This window comes from Loxodonta africana, chromosome 11, assembly GCF_030014295.1.
Source record: "Loxodonta africana isolate mLoxAfr1 chromosome 11, mLoxAfr1.hap2, whole genome shotgun sequence".
NCBI lineage: Eukaryota > Metazoa > Chordata > Mammalia > Proboscidea > Elephantidae > Loxodonta > Loxodonta africana.
The window spans coordinates 91,401,552-91,421,866 of NC_087352.1; the positions used below are offsets into that span (position 1 = coordinate 91,401,552).

General features: G+C 39.5%; 1 protein-coding gene across 1 annotated transcript in view; it reads left to right on the forward strand.

Moving 5' to 3' along the window:
* The window catches only part of L3MBTL4 (L3MBTL histone methyl-lysine binding protein 4), a 547,866-nt gene that overhangs the window by 86,887 nt on the left and 440,664 nt on the right, over positions 1-20,315 (forward strand). The window contains 1 exon segment of the mRNA XM_010587124.3: positions 18,120-18,205. Within this exon segment, the coding sequence (XP_010585426.1) occupies positions 18,120-18,205 (86 nt within the window).

Consider the following 20,315-nt stretch of genomic DNA (forward strand, 5'->3'; position numbering starts at 1 on the left):
ACCAAGTAACCAAATCCCATGACATGTTTGGTTGTACGTAAGCAGCCTCAGCAGCTATTCTCTCTCTCTCTCTCTTTTTTTTTTGTCATTGTTATAAATGTGTCCATTACACAACTTTTATCATTCAACTTTTTAAGGGTGTGCTGCTTATTGACAGCCATTACATTAATCATCTGTGCAATCCTATCTTTAATCAGTGAGATTTCTCCATCACCAAAAACCTAAACTTGGTACTCCATAGCAGCATCTCCCCCCTCCCCTCCTCCCTCCTATGCTTGGTAACCACTAATAAACTTTGGTCTCTATGTATTTGCCTGTTCCTGTGTTTTTATAAAAGTGAGCTCGTACAGTATTTATCCTTTTGTGATTGACTTTTTTTTCACTCAGGATAATATCTTCCAACTCTATTCATATTGTAGCATGTATCAAGACTTCATTTCTCCTACTGGCTGAGTAGTATTCCATTGTATGTATATACTGCATTTTGTTTATCCATTCATCTGTTGATGGGTATTTAGGTTGTTTCTACTTTTGGTTATTGTGAATACTGCTGCAATGAACATTGGTGTACAAGTCTCTGAGTCTCTTCTTTCAAGTCTTTTGGGTATATACCTGGGGTGTGTCTTAGTCATCTAGTGCTGCTATAAACAGAAATACCACAAATGGATGGCTTCAACAAAGAGAAATTTATTTTTTCGCAGTCCAATAGTTTAGAAGTCCAAATTTAGGGTGCCAGCTCCCGAGGAAGGCTTTTTCTGTCGGCTCTGGAGAAAGGTCCTTGTCATTAGCCCTCCCTTGGTCTGGGAGCATCTCAGCACAGGAACCTCAGGTCCAAAGGACATGCTCTGCTCCTGGCACAGCTTTCTTGGTCGGATGAGGTCCCTACTCTCTGCTTGCTTCCCTTTCCTTTTATCTCTTGAGAGATAAAAGTGGTACAGGCCACAGCCCAGAGACATTCCCTTTACATTGGATCAGGGCTGTGAACTGGTAAGGGTGTTACAATCCCACCCTATTCCTCTTTAACATAAAATTACAATCACAAAATGGAGGACAACCACAGAGTACTGGGAATCATGGCGTAACCAAGTTGATGCACACATTTTTGGGGGGACATAATTCCATTCATGACAGGGTGTAATTGCTGGGTCATATAGTAGTTCTATTTTTTTTTTTTTTTTTTTGACTGACTGCCATTCTGTTTTACACAGCGGCTGTACCATTTTGCATTTCCACCAGCACTGGATAAAGGTTCTATTTCTCCCAGATCCTTGCAAACATTTGTTATTTTCTGTTTGTTTGTTTTAGTATTTTGTTTGTTCGTTTTTTAATCTTAGCCATTCTAGTGGCCACAGCATTGCCCTTGCATTTTCTTCTAAGAATTCTATAGTTTTGGTTTTCACATTTAGGTCTTTAATCCGTTTTGAACCTTTTTTTGTGCATGGCGCGTGAGGCATAGATCCTGTCTCATTTTTCTGCATGTGGAAATCCAATTTTCCCAACACTGTTTATCAAAGAGACTCTCCTTTCCTCACTGAATGGACTTAACACCCTGGCAAAAATCGGTTGGCCTTCAGTGTGTGGGCTTATTTCTGGACTCTCAATTCTATTCCGTTTGTCTAAGTGTCTATTGTTATACCAGTACCATGCTGTTTTGATTACTGTAGCTGTGTAGTATGTTTTAAAATCAGGACGTGTGGGTCCTCCTACATTGTTGTTCTCTTTCAGCATTGCTTTAGCTATACAAGATCTCCTGCCATTCTATATAAACTTGAGGATTGGTTTTTACATTTCTACAAAGAAGGCTGTTGGAATTCTGGTCAGGATTTTGTTGAATCTGTAGATTGCTTTGGGTAGTATTGACATCTTAACAATTTTAAGTCTTCCAGTCCATGAACAAGAAATATCTTTCCATTTATTTTAGCTGTTCTTTAATCTCTTTCAGCAGTGTTTTATGATTTTCGTTTGTTATAAGTGTTTCACATATCTGGTTAAATATATTCCTAGGTATTTTATGATATTTTATGGTGGTGTGTTTGTGATCACTAATTCAGTCTCTTCATGCGTTATGTGTCAGTTGAGAATTTCTATTTCCTTTTCAGTCAGCTTGTGTAGGTTGTTTGCTTCTAAGAATTTTTCCTTTTTTTTTTAAATTTATCTAGTTCGTTGCCATGTAGTTGTCCGTACTTTTCTGTCATAATTCTCTTTATTTGCATTGAGTCAGTTCTAATGTGCCCTCTTTCATTTCTTGTTTTGGTTATTTGCATCTTCTGTCTCTTTTTGTCAGTCTAGCTAAAGATTTGTCAATTTTATTGATCTCTTCGAAGAACCAATTTCCGATTTTGTTGATTCTTTGTATTGTTTTTCTGTTTTCAGTTTTGTTTATTTCTGCCTTGATCTTTGTTATTTCCTTTCTTCTGGTAGGTTTAAGTTTAGTTAGTTCTTCTAGTTCCTCAAGTGTTAGAGTTAGGCTGTTGCTTTCAGATCTTTCTTCTGTTTTCATGTAGGCATTTATTGCTAAAGGTGCCCCTTAGAGTACTGCCTTTTCTGCATTCCATAAATTTTGGTGTACTTTCATTTACATTTAACTCTAAGGAAATGTTATTTCTCTTTTGATTTCTTCCTTGACTCATTGCTAGTTTAATAATATGTTTGATTTCCATATGTTTGTGTATTTTCCAGTTTTCTTTCTGTTACTGATTTCTAGTTTCACCCCATTGTGCTCAGAGAAAATACTTTGAATGATTTCAGTCCTTTAAAATTTATCAAAACTTGCTTTGTGACCTAACATGTTGTCTTTCCTGGAGAATTATCCACGTGCACTGTAGTAAAATGTATATTGTGCTTTGTTGGCTGAAGTGTTCTATATATGTCTGTTAAGTCTAGTTGATTTATTGTGTCAATTAGGTCCTCTGTTTCTTAGTTGATCGTCTTTCTAGTATTGGAAGTAGTGTATTGAAGTCTCCAACTATTATTGGTATATTGAAGTCTCCAACTATAGTAATAGTTGTCCAGTAATCCAAAACAGAAAACAAAAATAAATCAGAAAACTAGTAGAAGGAATAAACAAAACCAGAAGTTGGTTCTTTGAAAAGATAAATAGAATTAACCAAAAAAAAAAAAGAGAAAAGATTTGACTATTTCTTCCTTTAGTTCTATCAGTATTTGCTTTATATATATATATATATATATATATATATATATATATATATGTATAATATATATGTATAATATATTTAAGTAATATATAAAGCAAATACTGATAGAACTAAAGGAAGAAATAGTCAAAACTTTTCTCTGCAATGTTGGGTGCATATATATTGAAGTTTTTTTTTTTTAACGACTTCGAATGTAGGCTTTCTTGTGAATGTTTTACCTGCATTTAAAAGAGTATTTATGTTGCTTTTGTTGGGTGGAGTGTTTGATAAATGTCAATTAGTTCAAGTTGTTTGAGTGTTGTTCATATCCTCTGTATCTTTACTGATTTTCTGTCTCCTTTTTCTATTGATTGATTACTAAGGGAGGATTATTTACAACTCCAACTATAATTACAGATTGGTGTATTTCTCCTTTTAATTTTTTTTTGTTTGTTTGTTTTAAATATATAAATATACAAACCCACTCCTCACTTATCAACACAGTTAGGTTCCAAAGCCCACATCATTATACAAAAAATTGCCAGTACGTAAAAGTGGAGGATTTTTTTTCCTGTTTTTATACCATTTGATTTTTTTAATTTAGAAAATATGATCCTAGAAATAATAACAGCTAAGATGTACTGATGTGCTCATCACTGTGATGAGTCCAGTTATGGATTCTTCCTCTGTGGATAAGGAGGTTTGGGGGAGACAAAGCTGGATAAATATGGGTTGTGTGACTGACTGGAGGTCCCTCAGCTTAACCACTTCACCTTCCTCCTATACTGGGTGACAGCTTCCCCCGTGGAGCCACCTCCAGGATCAACTTCCACCCCCACAAGCCCTGCATTCCGGATCCTGGAGCCTGCTCTGCCCTTTGAGCCTGGTGAGTCACTGAGGCTCAGGGCTTCCTGGGAGGGCACTGAGAGCCTGGCTACACACCTGGCCACACCGAGGTAGAGGCTTCAGGCCTAGTTTGCCTCACTTTAGGAGGGTATTAAACTTGCATACATTTCTTCCAAACACCCTCTCAGATGCCTCTTCCTTTCCTCCCTTCCCACCCCACAGCAGTTTTGAGCTGCAGGGCCTCCGGCCGCATAGGAGCTAGCCCAGAGCAGGTGCCTACTGGCTCAGTGCTGCCTGTACATCCACTCAGAGTCATGGCCGTGGAGGAGGCTGGCCCCACACGGCAGCTGGATGTGGTACCCCCACCGGCAGGAGGGAGCAGAGGGTTTGGGGCACTGTGGCCCAGCTTCCTGGATGCTGCCCAGAGACCTGCTTCTACAGAGTAGAACTGTGCTCCACGGGGTTTTCTTGGCTGTAATATTCATGGAAGAGGTTTGCCAGGCCTTGTTTCTGATGGGTGGGTTCTAACCACCAACCTTTCAGTGAGCAGCTGATCAAAATTGCTTGTAGCAATGGGCATATGTGGACTGCATGTAGTTGGTTCTTGCTCTCTTTTATCCAATCTGACTGTCTTTCTTTTAATTTGGGTGTTTAGATTATTCATATTTAATGTATTTATTAGGCATTATATGCTGTACATATTTTTATAGTTCTCATATAATTCTGTTGTATATGCATGCAAACATGTACACATATACACTCATACACCCATATGCTGATGAACCCATGCCCCTTTTTTGTTATTTTTGTGCTGTAAAATGAGATTACATTATGTATGTATTTGTGTATTTTTTTTTAAATGTTCCTCAACTGTGTTCCTGGTAGTTCTTTCTAAATCATTTGGTATAGTTCTCATTTCCTTTTTTTTTTTTTAATTTTTATTAAGCTTCAAGTGAACATTTACCATTCCAATCAGTCTGTCACATGTAGGTTTACATACATCTTACTCCCTTCTCCCACTTGCTCTCCCCCTATTGAGTCAGCCCTTACAGTCTCTCGTTTCCTGCCAATTTTACCATCTTCCCTCTCTCTCTATCTTCCCATCCCCCCTCCAGTCAAGAGTTGCCAACACACTCTCCCGTGTCCACCTGATTTAATTAGCTCACTCTTCATCAGTATCTCTCTCCCCGCCACTGACCAGTCCTTTTCATGCCTGATGATTTGTCTTCGGGGATGGTTCCTGTCCTGTGCCATCAGAAGTTCTGGGGAGCATTGTCTCTGGGATTCCTCTAGTCGCAATCATACCATTAGGTGTGGTCTTTTAGTGAGAATTTGGGGTCTGCATCCCATTGGTTTCCTGCTCCCTCAGGAGTTGTCTGTTGTGTTCCCTGACAGGGCAGACATCGATTGTGGCTGGGCACCAACTAGTTCTTCTGGTCTCAGGATAATGTAGGTCTCTGGTTCAAGTGGCCCTTTCTGTCTCTTGGGTTCTTAGTTGTCGTGTGACCTTGGTGTTCTTCCTTTGCCTTTGCTCCGGGTGGGTTGAGACCAATTAATGTATTTTAGATGGCTGCTTGTTGGCATTTAGGACCCCAGGTGCCACAGTTCAAAGTGGGATGCAGAGTGTTTTCATAATAGAATTGTTTTGCCCATTGACTTAGAAGTCCCCTCAAACCAAGTTCCCCAGACCCCAGCCCCTGCTTCGCTGACCTTTGAAGCTTTCATTTTATCTCGGAAACCTCTTTACTTTTAATCCAGTCCAATTAGGCTGACCTTCCTTGTTTTGAGTGTTGTCTTTCCCTTCACCCAAAGCAGTTCCCATCTACAGATTGATCAATAAAAAGCCCTCTCCCTCCCTCCCTCCCTCCCCCCTTTGTAACCACAAAAGTATGTGTTCTTTTCCGTTTTTTCTATTTCTCAAGATCTTATAATAGTGGTCTTATACAATATTTGTCCTTTTGCAACTGACTCATTTCGCTCAGCATAATGCCTTCCAGATTCCTCCATGTTATGAAATGTTTCAGAGATTCGTCACTGTTCTTTATCGATGCGTAGTATTCCATTGTGTGAATATACCACAATTTATTTACCCATTCGTCCGTTGATGGACATCTTGGTTGCTTCCAGCTTTTTGCTATTGTAAACAGAGCTGCAATAAACATGGGTGTGCATATATCTGTTTGTGTGAAGGGTCTTGTATCTTTAGGGTATATTCCGAGGAGTGGGATTTCTGGGTTGTATGGTAGTTCTATTTCTAACTGTTTAAGATAACGCCAGATGGATTTCCAAAGTGGTTGTACCATTTTACAATCCCACCAGCAGTGTATGAGAGTTCCAGTCTCTCCACAGCCTCTCCAACATTTATTATTTTGTGTTTTTTGAATTAATGCCAGTCTAGTTGGTGTGAGATGGAATCTCATCGTAGTTTTAATTTGCATTTCTCTAATGGCTAATGATCGAGAGCATTTTCTCATGTATCTGTTGGCTCCCTGAATATCTTCCTTAGTGAAATGTGTGTTCATATCCTTTGCCCACTTCTTGATTGGGTTGTTTGTCTTTTTGTGGTTGAGTTTTGACAGAGTCATGTAGATTTTAGAGATCAGGCGCTGGTCTGAGATGTCATAGCTGAATATTCTTTCCCAGTCTGTAGGTGGTCTTTTTACTCTTTTGGTGAAGTCTTTAGATGAGCATAGGTGTTTGATTTTTAGGAGCTCCCAGTTATCTGGTTTCTCTTCATCATTTTTGGTAATGTTTTGTATTCTGTTTATGCCCTGTATTAGGGCTCCTAGGGTAGATCCTATTTTTTCTTCCATGATTTTTATTGTTTTAGTCTTTATGTTTAGGTCTTTGATCCACTTGGAGTTAGTTTTTGTGCATGGTGTGAGGTATGGGTCCTGTTTCATTCTTTTGCAAATGGATATCCAGGTATGCCAGCACCATTTGTTAAAAAGACTATTATTTCCCCAATTGACTGACACTGGTCCTTTGTCAAATATCAGCTGCTCATACGTGGATGGATTTATATCTGGATTCTCAATTCTGTTCCATTGGTCTATGTGCCTGTTGTTGTACCAGTACCAGGCTGTTTTGACTACTGTAGCTATATAATGGTTCTGAAATCAGGTAGGGTGAGGCCTCCCACTTTCTTCTTCTTTTTCAGTAATGTTTTGCTTATCCGGGGGTTCTTTCCTTTCCATATGAAATTAGTGATTTGTTTCTCTATTCCCTTAAAGTATCACATTGGTATTTGGATTGGAAGTGCGTTGTATGTATAAATGGCTTTTGGTAGAATAGACATTTTTACTATGTTAAGTCTTCCTATCCATGAGCAGGGTATGTTTTTCCACTTAAGTGTGTCCTTTTGAATTTCTTGTAGCAGAGTTTTATAGTTTTCTTTGTATAGGTCTTTTACATCCTTGGTAAGATTTATTCCTAAGTATTTTATCTTCTTGGGGGCTACTGTGAATGGTATTGATTTGGTTATTTCCTCTTCGGTGTTGTTTTTGTTGATGTAGAGGAATCCAAGTGATTTTTGTATGTTTATTTTATATCCTGAGACTCTTCCAAACTCTTCTATTAGTTTCAGTAGTTTTCTGGAGGATTTCTTAGGGTTTTCCATGTATATGATCATGTCATCTGCAAATAGTGATAGTTTTACTTCCTCCTTACCAATCTGGATACCTTTTATTTCTTTGTCTAGCCTAATTGCCCTGGCTAGGACTTCAAGTACGATGTTGAATCAGAGCGGTGATAAAGGGCATCCTTGTCTGGTTCCCGTTCTCAAGGGAAATGCTTTCAGGTTCTCTCCATTTAGAGTGATATTGGCCGTTGGCTTTGCATATATGCCCTTTATTATGTTGAGGAATTTTCCTTCAATTCCTATTTGGGTTAGAGTTTTTATCATAAATGGGTGTTGAACTTTGTCAAATGCCTTTTCTGCATCTATTGATAAGATCATGTGGTTTTTATCTTTTGTTTTATTTATGTGATGGATTACATTAATGGTTTTTCTGATATTAAACCAGCCTTGCATACCTGGTATAAATCCCACTTGATCAGGGTGTATTATTTTTTTGATGTGTTGTTGGATTCTATTGGCTAGAATTTTGTTAAGGATTTTTGCATCTATGTTCATGAGGGATATAGGTCTAAAGTTTTCTTTTTTTGTAATGTCTTTACCTGGTTTTGGTATCAGGGAGATGGTAGCTTCATAGAATGAGTTGGGTAGTATTCCGTCTTTTTCTATACTTTGAAATACCTTCAATAGTAATGGTGTTAAGTCTTCTCTGAAGGTTTGGTAGAACTCTGCAGTGAAGCCATCTGGGCCAGGACTTTTTTTTGTTGGGAGTTTTTTAATTACCGTTTCAATCTCTTTTTTTGTTATGGGTCTATTTAGTTGTTCTGCTTCTGAATGTGTTGGTTTAGGTAAGTAGTATTGTTCTAAGAATTTATCCATTTCTTCTAGGTTTTCAAATTTGTTAGAGTACAATTTTATGTAGTAATCGGATATGATTCTTTTGATTTCATTTGGTTCTGTTGTGATGTGGTCCTTCTCATCTCTTATTCGGGTTATTAGTTTCCTTTCCTGTTTTTCTTTAGTCAGTCTAGCCAATGGTTTATCAATTTTGTTAATTTTTTCAAAGAACCAGCTTTTGGCTTTGTTAATTCTTTCAATTGTTTTTCTGTTCTCTAATTCGTTTAGTTCAGCTCTAATTTTTATTATTTGTTTTCTTCGGGTGCCTGATGGATTCTTTTGTTGCTCACTTTCTATTTGTTCAAGTTGTAGGGACAGTTCTCTGATTTTGGCTCTTTCTTCTTTTTGTATGTGTGCATTTATCGATATAAATTGGCCTCTGAGCACTGCTTTTGCTGTGTCCCAGAGGTTTTGATAGGAAGTATTTTCATTCTCGTTGGTTTCTAAGAATTTCCTTATTCCCTCCTTGATGTCTTCTATAACCCAGTCTTTTTTCAGGAGGGTATTGTTCATTTTCCAAGTATTTGATTTCTTTTCCCTAGTTTTTCTGTTATTGATTTCTAGCTTCATTGCCTTGTGGTCTGAGAAGATGCTTTGTAATATTTCGATGTTTTGGATTCTGCAAAGATTTGTTTTATGCCCTAATATGTGGTCTATTCTAGAGAATGTTCCATGTGCACTAGAAAAAAAAGTATATTTTACAGCAGTTGGGTGGAGAGTTCTGTATAAGTCAATGAGGTCAAGTTGGTTGATTGTTGTAAGTAGGTCTTCCGTGTCTCTATTGAGCTTCTTACTGGATGTCCTGTCCTTCTCCAAAAGTGGTGTGTTGAAGTCTCCTACTATATATGTGGAGGTGTCTATCTCACTTTTCAATTCTGTTAAAATTTGATTTATGTATCTTGCAGCCCTGTCATTAGGTGCGTAAATATTTAATATGGTTATGTCTTCCTGATCAATTGTCCCTTTTATCATTATATAGTGTCCTTCTTTATCCTTTGTGGCGGATTTAAGTCTAAAGTCTATTTTGTCAGAAATTAATATTGCTACTTCTCTTCTTTTTTGCTTATTGTTTGCTTGATATATTTTTTTCCATCCTTTGAGTTTTAGTTTGTTTGTGTCTCTAAGTCTAAGGTGTGTCTCTTGTAGGCAGCATATAGATGGATCGTGTTTTTTTATCCAGTCCGTGACTCTCTGTCTCTTTATTGGTGCATTTAGTCCATTTACTTTCAGCGTAATTATAGATAAGTAAGTTTTTAGTGCTGTCATTTTGATGCCTTTTCATGTGTGTTGTTGGCCATTTCATTTTTGCACATGCTTTTTTGTGCTGAGACGTTTTTCTTAGTAGCTTGTGAGATCCTCCTTTTCATAATGTTTAACTTTGTGTTTATTGAGTCGTTAAGTTTTTCTTGGCTTTTTTCTTGAGTTATGGGATTGATATTCCTTTTTGTGGTTACCTTTTTATTTACCCCTATTTTTCTAAGTAAAAACCTAACTTGTATCCTTCTATTTCGCCTTGTATCACTCTCCATCTGGCAGTTCAATGCCTCCTATATTTAGTCCCTCTTTTTGATTATTTTGATCGTTTATCTATTGATTTCCATGATTTCCTGTTGTGTGTATTATTTTGTTTATTTATTTATTTTTTAGAATTAGTCTTAATTTGTTTGTTTTTGTGCTTTCCCTATTTGAGTTGCGTTGATATCAGGACGTTCTGTTTTGTGACCTTGTATTGTGCTGGTACCTGATATTATTGGTCATCCGGCCAAACAATCTCCTTTAGCATTTCTTGCAGTCTTGGTTTAGTTTTTGCAAATTCTCTAAACTTGTGTTTATCTGTAAATATCTTAATTTCTCCTTCATATTTCAGAGAGAGTTTTGCTGGATATATGATCCTTGGTTGGCAGTTTTTCTCCTTCAGTGCTCTGTATATGTCGTCCCATTCCCTTCTTGCCTGCATAGTTTCTGCTGAGTAGTCTGAACTTATTCTTATTGATTCTCCCTTGAAGGAAACCTTTCTTTTCTCCCTGGCTGCTTTTAAAATTTTCTGTTTATCTTTGGTTTTGGCAAGTTTGATGATGATGTGTCTTGGTGTTTTTCTTTTTGGATCAATCTGAAATGGGGTTCGATGAGCATCTTGGATAGATATCCTTTCGTCTTTCATGATGTCAGGGAAGTTTTGTGTCAGGAGTTCTTCAACTATTTTCTCTGTGTTTTCTGTCCCCCCTCCCTGTTCTGGGACTCCAATCACTTGCAAGTTATCCTTCTTGATAGAGTCCCACATGATTCTTAGGGTTTCTTCATTTTTTTAAATTCTTTTATCTGATTTTTTTTCAGCTATGTTGGTGTTGTTTCCCTGGTGCTCCAGAAGTCCCAGTCTACATTCTAATTGCTCGAATCTGCTCCTCTGACTTTCTATTGCGTTGTCAAATTCTGTAATTTTATTGTTAATCTTTTGGATTTCTACATGCTGTCTCTCTATGGATTCTTGCAACTTGTTAATTTTTCCACTATGTTCTTGAATAATCTTTTTGAGTTCTTCAACAGTTTTATCAGTGTGTTCCTTGGCTTTTTCTGCATTTATCCTAATTTCATTTGTGATATCTTTAAGCATTCTGTAAATTAGTTTTTTATATTCTGTATCTGATAATTCCAGGATTGAATCTTCATTTGGGAAAGATTTTGATTCTTTTGTTTGGGGGGTTGGAGCAGCTGTCATGGTCTGTTTCTTTATGTGGTTTGATATGGACTGCTGTCTCCGAGCCATCACTGGGAAACTAGATTTTCCAAGTAGTCAGCTAAAAAAAAATGCAGTCAGATCCCTATCTGAATTCTCTGTCTGGCTCCGGGTATTCAGATGTTAATGGGGTCGCCTGGGGAGGGTGGGGGAGGGATCTGAGAGCTAGGAGTGTAGCACCACAGAATATAGAGCTGAACACCACGTTCACGCTCCGCCCCCATTCGCCAAAATCCAGGCTGGATGGGTCCCTGGCTAGGACACTGCTTTCCTTGCTCGGAAACCAGTCACTTCCTCCTGGGGACTTCCTCCGGTGCGCGGCACCGCTAGTGGGCACTGGGTGGGCATTTCCCGCACGAACTGGTGGGCCCGCCCCCAGGGTCTATTCAGGCGATTATAATTGGGTCCCGCAGTCACGCCCCGCCGTGTGCGCACGCCCAAATCCCAGCGGGATGACTTCCGGGTTGAGACGCTGCTTTCCCCGTTCCGGAACCAGTCACTTCCTCCCGGGGACTTCTCCTTCCAGAGCGCCACACCTCTCGCGCGAACTGGGTTGCCGTCACCTGCACGGCCAGGTGGGCCCGCCCCCTGGGTCAATTCAGGGTAATAAAAATGGACCCCGCGCTCACGCCCTGCCCGTGCGCACGCCCAAATCCTAGCGGGATGACTTCCGGGTTGAGACGCTGCTTTCCCCGTTCCGGAACCAGTCACTTCCTCCCGGGGACTTCTCCTTCCGGAGCGCCACACCTCTCGCGCGAACTGGGTTGGCGTCACCTGCACGGCCAGGTGGGCCCGCCCCCTGGGTCAATTCAGGGCAATAAAAATGGACTCCGCGCTCACGCCCCGCTCGTGCGCGCTCCCAAGTCCCGGCAGGACGGCACCCCATCTGGGACGCTACTTTCTGCGCTTCGGGACCAATCACTTCCTCCCGGGGACTTCTCCTTCCGGTGTGCCACACCTCTCGCGTAAACTGGGAGGGCGTCACTAGCACGACCAGGTGGTCCCGCCCCCTGGGTCAATTCAGGGTAATAAAAATGGACCCCAGGCTTATGCCCCGCCCGCGCGCGCCCAGATCCCAGCGGAATGGCTCCTCGTCTGGGATGCTGCTTTCCCTGCTTTGAGACCAGACACTTCCAGGGATTTCTCCCTCTGGTGTGCCGCGCCACACGCGCGGACTGGGTGTGCGTCCTCCCACACGAACGTGTGGGCCCCGCCCTGGGGTCACTTTAGGGTAATATAGTTGACCCCCCCCGCTCGCGCCCCGTCGGCTTCTCGCCTAACTCCCGGCAGGACGGCACCCCAGCTGGGACGCTGTTCTCCCCCCTCCCAGATCAGTCACTGCCTCCCGGGTGCTTCTCCCTCCGGCTGCGCCCCTACGCTGCCCGCGCCAACCTGCTAGACTTCCTCCCGGGATGGGTTCGGGGGGGAAGGGGTGGGCCCCCTTTCTGTGCTGTCTGCCCCCCTGGGCTCTGCCCCAGATTGAGCTCCGAAGGTCACCTGCCTGGTGCGCTGGCTCCTAGTTCTGAAAACAGTCGCTGTCTGCCCGTATTTGTTCGTTTTCCGTCTCTAAGTCTGTGCTTGTTGTTCAGAGTTCTTAGATTGTCATGTATGTGATCGATTCCCTTGTTTTTCCGAGTCTTTGTTGCAAGAGGGATCCGCGGTAGAGTCCACCTAGTCTGCCATCTTGGCCCCGGATCCCTCATTTCCTTTTTAATGTCTGCGTAATATTCCATGATGTGTTCAGTCAAAATTTATCTAGCATTTTCTCTGCTGATAACCATTAAGTTATAAAAATTCCTTTACTGATAGTTTTGTAGTATTTAGAATGTATTAGAGCTGAAAGTATGTGTTGATTCCCACATTTTTAAATTGGGAGTCTAGTATTCAAACTTGTGAATGAATGCTGAATGAAAGTTTACTTGCAAAGAAAAAAACCTATAGTAATTGGTATTTTTTAGAGGTAATGAAATGTTCTTTGTAGGAATAACAGCAGTTGGTTTCTCGAGAGTCACCAATTGGCTGGAAATACTTAGCAAATATTCTAGATGTTTATTGAGCACATAGAAGTATTTATTTTAGAAAATTAATGTTTTGATATACAATACCTACTTAAGTTTACTTCATAATTTCCTTGCAAAGCTAAAATTACAAAAGTGGGATATACAGTATAAATATATCTTTTATTTAATTGCAACATTAAACATTAACTTTTTTTTAGCCACACTAAGAATTATTATATTTTAAATGACATTATGCCATTTCCTGTAGATGAATTCTATTGGCAGAGAAAAGTATAATTAATTAAACATATTAGTTGAATGCCTGCAAAGTCGAGGACAGCTAGGAGCTGACATTATGACAAAGGACAATAAAGACATAAGCAACATGTGAGAGTAGTTAGGTCAGTCATAAAATATCATTTAATGGGATATTACATAGTAAGAGAAACTGAGAGAAAAACAGAAGCAAGATAACCAGGGTCTTTTTTTTTCCCCCCTATAATGTTAGGTATTTCACAAAAAAATAAATAATTTTAAATAAAAATAAATAAGTAAATAAAAGAAAGAGTGAGAGACAGGGTCATGACCCAATGTTGACTGTCTACCATTTACAAAGCGTTGTGTTAGGTTAGGCACTGTTGGAGCCAGGGGCATTTTGAAGACACTTAAAATGCCACGTCTCACTTTCCTGGTGAATAAAATGAGGAGTCAGGTGAAATGACCTCCTAAGTCCACCCAGGGTGTGTTTATGATCAATCTTCTGTTCTGGTTAAACCTTCTTAGTAAGACTCTTAGCAGATCCCCTTTTATTACTCAAGATTCTTGTCCATTAATTAAAAATTATTTGTTCTGGGATACCTGTAATTTCTGGTTCTCAATGTGATTATAGTTGTTATGCTTCTCTAGGCGCCATGGGACAGGCCACCCAGACCAGGACCTCAGGGACTTAAGGGCTCTACTGTTTGTTTGTGAACCCCAGTTCTTTAAAGAGAATGTTCCAATGGCAAAATTATGTCTCTGCTTAGGTTATTGTTCCTGGAAGAAAAATATTCGAGGATATCATTATAGGAAGAATTTACAACTAATTTCATACTTGAGTTCGTCTTTCCTTTTTTACATGGAACAAACAATTGAGGAGTATCACACTTCCCTTGTACAGATGCCACAAATACAAAGCATCATCCAGTCTGCTACTTGGAATCTTATCCAGAGTAATCCACCAGCAACATCCTCGTGTTCTAATCATACCTCTGATACTACCAGCACCAGCAGGAAAACAATTTTATATCAGAGTTCCATTTGGTATTTTGAAACTAGACCAAAATCGTTTTGGCTCATATCACTGTCATTCTTGACCACCACAATATTAAATGCGAACGTCTCAGGAAATATATTTCATTCATTCACCAAATATTCACCAAATATTTGTTGAGTGACAGCTATATTCTAGGCATTGTTCTAGGCTCTGAGGATATAACAGAAGAGTGAATAAATTTCTGTCTTAAGGTAGTTTATGTTCTAATGGGACAAGGAGAGATGACAAATGTGTAAAATATACAACGTGATAAACGTGATAGGTGGTGATAAACGCTATGGAGAAAAATAAGGGTTAGGAAGCGTGCATATATATGGGTGGGGTAGTTTTTATATAGGGAGTTCGGGGAAGGACTTAACCTGAGCAACGGCTTACAGGCAGTGGTGAGGTGGTGAGTCTTGAGGATCTCTGGGGAGAACGTACCAGACAGAAGAACAGCAAGTGCAAAGAACTGGAGGGAGGAGGTGCCTGCAGTATTGTAGTTACAGCAGGAATGAAGTGAAAGGGGATGAGTTCAGAGAGACACCAGGCCACGTCCTGCAGGGTCTTGTAGGTCACTGCAAGGACTTGCTTTTCCTAAGTGATAAAGTGAGCCATGGAATGACATGAATTTAGATATGTCTTAACTTTTTTTTTTTTTTTAAACTCAGTGTTACCCTTAGGCTTTTCCTTTCTTACTGTCATCCCCATATTTGCATCCTCCAGAGGATTTTTTTCTTGACTCTAAATCCTTTCCACTCCAAGCTCTGGAAATGGCTTCACCCTTCCCTGTCTCTGCACACAGGGCTGTCTCTGTTGCCCACCTTGAGGCTACCACTTCCCCTGCAGCTTCTGAAGGCGATGGACAGACTGTCCTTCCATATCCCAGCAGTCCCACTGCTTCTTCTAGAGCAGTTCTCCTCCCTGAGGGCCCAAGCTGTTCTACCCCCCCATACCCAGTCCCTCCTGTGTGTCATCTAAGGGCCTTTTAATTACTCCCTAACATTAATTGGAGACATTTATCACCTGGCTCTTCCTCCCACCCAAAGAAGTGCCAGCCCCATGGGGAAATTGAGGGGTCGTGTGACTGATGCCTTATGGTGTAATTCCTTGATATCATTTTCTGTGGCCTTTTCCCTTGCTTTGGTTTAGCCACCCATATTCACAGTTTCAGCTTTGACCTCATTGTTTCTTCAGTGATCCATCTCTGAAGTTTTAAATCCTAATTAGTGTGAATGGAGGAGGGGCATGAATAAATACATTGAGATGGTACATAGCCCAGTCTCCAATCAAGCCTTCTCTATTCCTGCCCTCTTTCTCCCTCTCTCAGTACTACTTACTGACCCCTAGAGGGAGCTCAGATTCTCAGTCTTGAGGCAAAGAGTGATGGCCACTCTTGAATCAAGGATGCTTTGGGTTACAATACTAGAGGGAAGTGGTGGTAAAAAAAAAAAAAAAATTTTTTTTTTAAAGTATGTGGGAAATAGAAGCAGACATAATTGTTCAAATTCTATTTCTTCCACTTCCTAACTATGTAACATTGGGCAAGCTGCCGAAACTCTGAGCCTCCCCTATAAGATGAAGATAAGAAGGTATCCATCATAGGTACATGTGAGGAGTAAATGACTTCATATAAGTGAGGTACTTAACACGATACTTGTCAAAAATGGAAGCCAGCAAAAGGTTGATTTTTGTTAAGCAGGTGATGAGCTTAAAGGCTGCTGTTGTCCTATGGGGTGTTCTCATGCATTTCCTTCTTGTTTTGACTAGGAATTTAAGTTTTGAAATGCTTCTGTCCTGTTGTTGCCACACTGCTGTGTGAAGGGGCTGCTCCTCACCCCTTCTTCTGTGCCCCACTTCTGTCCCCAAAGCCTAGTGGAATCCTAGCTGGTGCCGGGGGAAGAAGGTGGCAGCAGGTGTTGCAGGCCTCCTTAGGGCAAAAGACATTCTTCTCTTCCTTGGCTTCATTGGAGCAGAGGATGTGGAATGTACAGGTGATACGGGTGTCCTTGCATAGCTCCTTTCTGGAGGGTGGCACAGAACCAAATTCCACTTAAGAACAGTAGAAAACAATTGTCGTAGTATGCCAGCGGGTAGATTCCGGCTCACAGTGACCCCATGTGATAGAGTAGAGCTGCCCCATAGGATGTCTAGGCTGTAATCTTTATGAGAGCAGATCATCAGATCTTTCTCCTGTGGAGTGTTGAGTGTGTTGGACCCACCAACCTTTTGGTTAGCTGCTAAACACTTAACTGCTGCACCACCAATTATAGCCTATTATTTTCACTTGTTTATCATGAAAAGAGGAAAAAAGGATAGTGCTGCTCATAGCAGCACTCCAGGTCTCTTTAAGGGGCTAGATCACGACTAATTGCTGTCTCTTCTACTCACCTTACACACACTCAACTCTGGTATCTTTTCCCACCATTCCACTGACTCTGCTGGCCAGGCCTAGATATTCTTATTAATGTCTCAAGCAACTACAAAAATTAACCAGTTGAATATATCTTAAATAAATAGTTGGCCAATGATTAAATCAAGGTAACAATTATAGAATATAATTGTTCTTTGAAAATAAAAGTATGAAAAAAAGTAATTCATAAAAGCGTCTATAGCTGTACTAAGTGGCAGCAATGGCAAGTTCATAGTCTTAAGTGCTTTTATTATTTAAAAAAAGGAAAATATGTTTACAATTCAAGTTGGAGAAACAAGTCTTAAACCTAAGGGAGGTAGAAGTAAGGAAGTAGTAAGAGTAAAAGCAGTGAACAAATAATTAGAAAACAAAACGATAGAGCTGGTGAATAGCTCTCAGTACTTATTACTTGGAAAGGAAAGGAAAGAAACACGATAATACAGACAGATCTCTGACAAATCAGGAGGAAAAAAAACCACAAACGTAAAGATAAGAACCAGCTGGAAGAAATATTTTTAAAAAATTGAAGAGTACTTTGTGCAGTGTTTTACCAATATACTTATTTAAAATGCTATGATAAATTACTATTTTTAGAAATTATAATTACTAAGATTTAGTAGGAGCCCTGGTGGCACAGTGGTTAAAGCACTCAACTGCTAACTGAAATGTCAGTGGTTCGAATCTACCAGTTGCTCCACAGGAGATTTGGCAGTCGGCTTCCGAAAAGATTTACAGCCTTAGAAACCCTATGGGGCATTTCTACTCTGTCCTATAGGGTCACTATGAGTCGGAATCGATTGGACAGCAGTGGGTTTGATTGGTTTTTGGAAGATTTAATAATGAGAATAAAACCCTAACAGACCTAGAATTACTGAAGAATTAGAAAGATTGTCAGGGTCTTTTTACGTTAAAGATTTGAGTCCAGACAGATGTTTTTTCACACTTCTTAGGAGGCTTCCTGGTGGAGTGTAGGAGGATGACCTTGGCCAACTTACTTAACCTTGTTGAGTGAATGAACAAAGAAATGAATGAGTGCTTGCATGCCATCTCAGAGGTTATCATAAGAGTTGAGTGAGACAATATATGTGAAATTCTTAGCATAAGTCCTGCTAAAGAGTAAGCATTCAGTTAACAGTAGGTGTTACTATTATTGGATGTTTTGTAGTATATGGGAATCCATATATCAATGAGTGAATTTTTGGTATTTATATATATATTTTTCAGATTATCCTGATCCAGAAAAATTTTCCTGGATAGAATATTTGGAAGCTACTCAAACTACTGCAGTTCCTGCCAAAGTTTTTAGAATGGTAAGTTTTATACAGGTTTGGTTGTTGTTAGGTGTTGTCCAGTTGATTCTGACCCACAGAGACCCCATGTACAACATAATGAAACACTGCCCATTCCTGTGCCATCCTCACAATGGTTGCTATGTTTGAGCCCATTGTTGCAGGCACTGTGTCAGTCTATCTCATTGAGGATCTTCCTCTTTTTTGCTGACCCTCTGCTTTGCCATGCTTGATGTCCTTCTCCAGGGACTGGTAACATGTCCAAAGTACGTGAGACAAAGTCTTGTCATCCTTGTTTCTAAGAAACATTCTGGCTGTACTTCTTCCAAGACATATAGATATATACTCTTAAAGATGTCCATGTTGAGTTCTGCTTTTACTTTTTAAATTCAAGAGGTATTTTCATAATCAATTTGTTTCCTTTTTAAAGTAGGTGACTCGTTTGCTGTTGTTACTATGTACAAATGCAGATGATGGTTTCCCTCAATGAAAAACGCGGTAGTCCCAAACCAGAGGGACTGTTGAAAGCACTTAATCAACCCTTGCTGAATGAATCCTGTGTTTCCAGTTCTCCATATTAGCCTGACAAGTAGAACCTTTAGCAGTATCAGTTTTTCAGGGACTGTTTGAATGCCATAATAAAAAAGTTAATATATGCAGCCGTTGTATATATGGTTTTAGCCAATTTGTGGGAAACATTTGTATTAGAATTTGTTTTGATAAGAATACCAATTTTTAAAGTTCACATTTATGTTTATATACTTATTCCAGGTTGAACTAAGTATGAATTAAATTTTAAAGGAAACTGCATTGTTAATATAGTGGTTTTCAAACTCTGCTCCCTTTCAGCTTTAGGCTCCCCAACTCATCTTTAATCAGAATTTTATATATTGACCTTCTAAGTCGAGGGCACTGGGTTAAGTACTATTTTATTTACTGCTGGTTTTCTAGGGATAAGAAAGGATTTGAAATAAAATACTATTTCATTGTTTAAAAAATTGATTATAATATCATGGTCTTGGGGGAAGATGTCTAATCAAATTCAGAATACCCAAAGTGCCGGACTGCTGAAAAAGGTTCTAAGAATTGCAGAAATCCAATCAGCAAAATACTAGCTACTTGTAGACTCTGTCTCTCTGTCTCCCTTGCTTTCTTTCAGAACTTCATTTTACTTTTCCAAAGGAAAATTACAGGAAAATAAAATTATGAAAAGATTTAGTTCAAAAGGCCACTTCCAGACTTTGTCATGGAGTTTTTACAGATTCAGCTCAAGCTGTTTATCTTTATCTTTTACCACACTAAAAGGTTGCATTTGTTGGTTAGGGCAGTGGGCTTGGGAGAAGAGAAAGATTCTCAGGGACCAGAGACCTAGTTGTAGTCAGCATACTCCATTTAGCAGAGCACAATACTGTAGTAATGCATTTTAGAAAGAAAAAATGCACCAACCAGCGCTGCAAGAACCCAACAAAAGCTAAACCCACCGCCATCGAGTTGATTCCGCCTCATAGCGACCCTAAAGGACAGAGTAGAACTGCCCCATCGAGTACTGCAAGAATGCTCACCATATGTTGGAGAAAGATTTCACTATTAATTAGCCACGTATTATGAGGGTTTTTTTTTTTTTTCCTGTTGCCATATCTATACTGGAGAGTTCAATACATTTTCAATAACATCAGTTGAACACTTTGATGTATAACAGCTTTCAAAGTGAAACTTTTTGCCCACCTAAAAGAACAATCAGTTGTCTTTTGACTTTGATTTTTAACATTGAAATTGTGTTAGTTTCAATGGCTCGATAAGTCACAGTTTATTTTTTTTCCACTCCATTCTCTTTATCACTGCCTGTGTGTCAGTCATCATAGCCTCTTAGTTCATAGCATTTTAATAGTAAACTTTAATACAGCTCAGTACTCTTACGCTACGATGAAGTAACAAAAGCACAGATATGGCTTTAAAGTATAGTGTGGCATGCTTTTAAAACCTTCTACAGTTGAAATTATGCAGCTCTTATCTAAGTAAGCCTTCCTATTTATTCAACAATTTTGCTTTCTGGATCATATGCTCTAAAATTAAGCTGTGAGAATAGCCAATAATTTCTTAATTTATAAGATTAATTTTGGAAAAAGAGAAA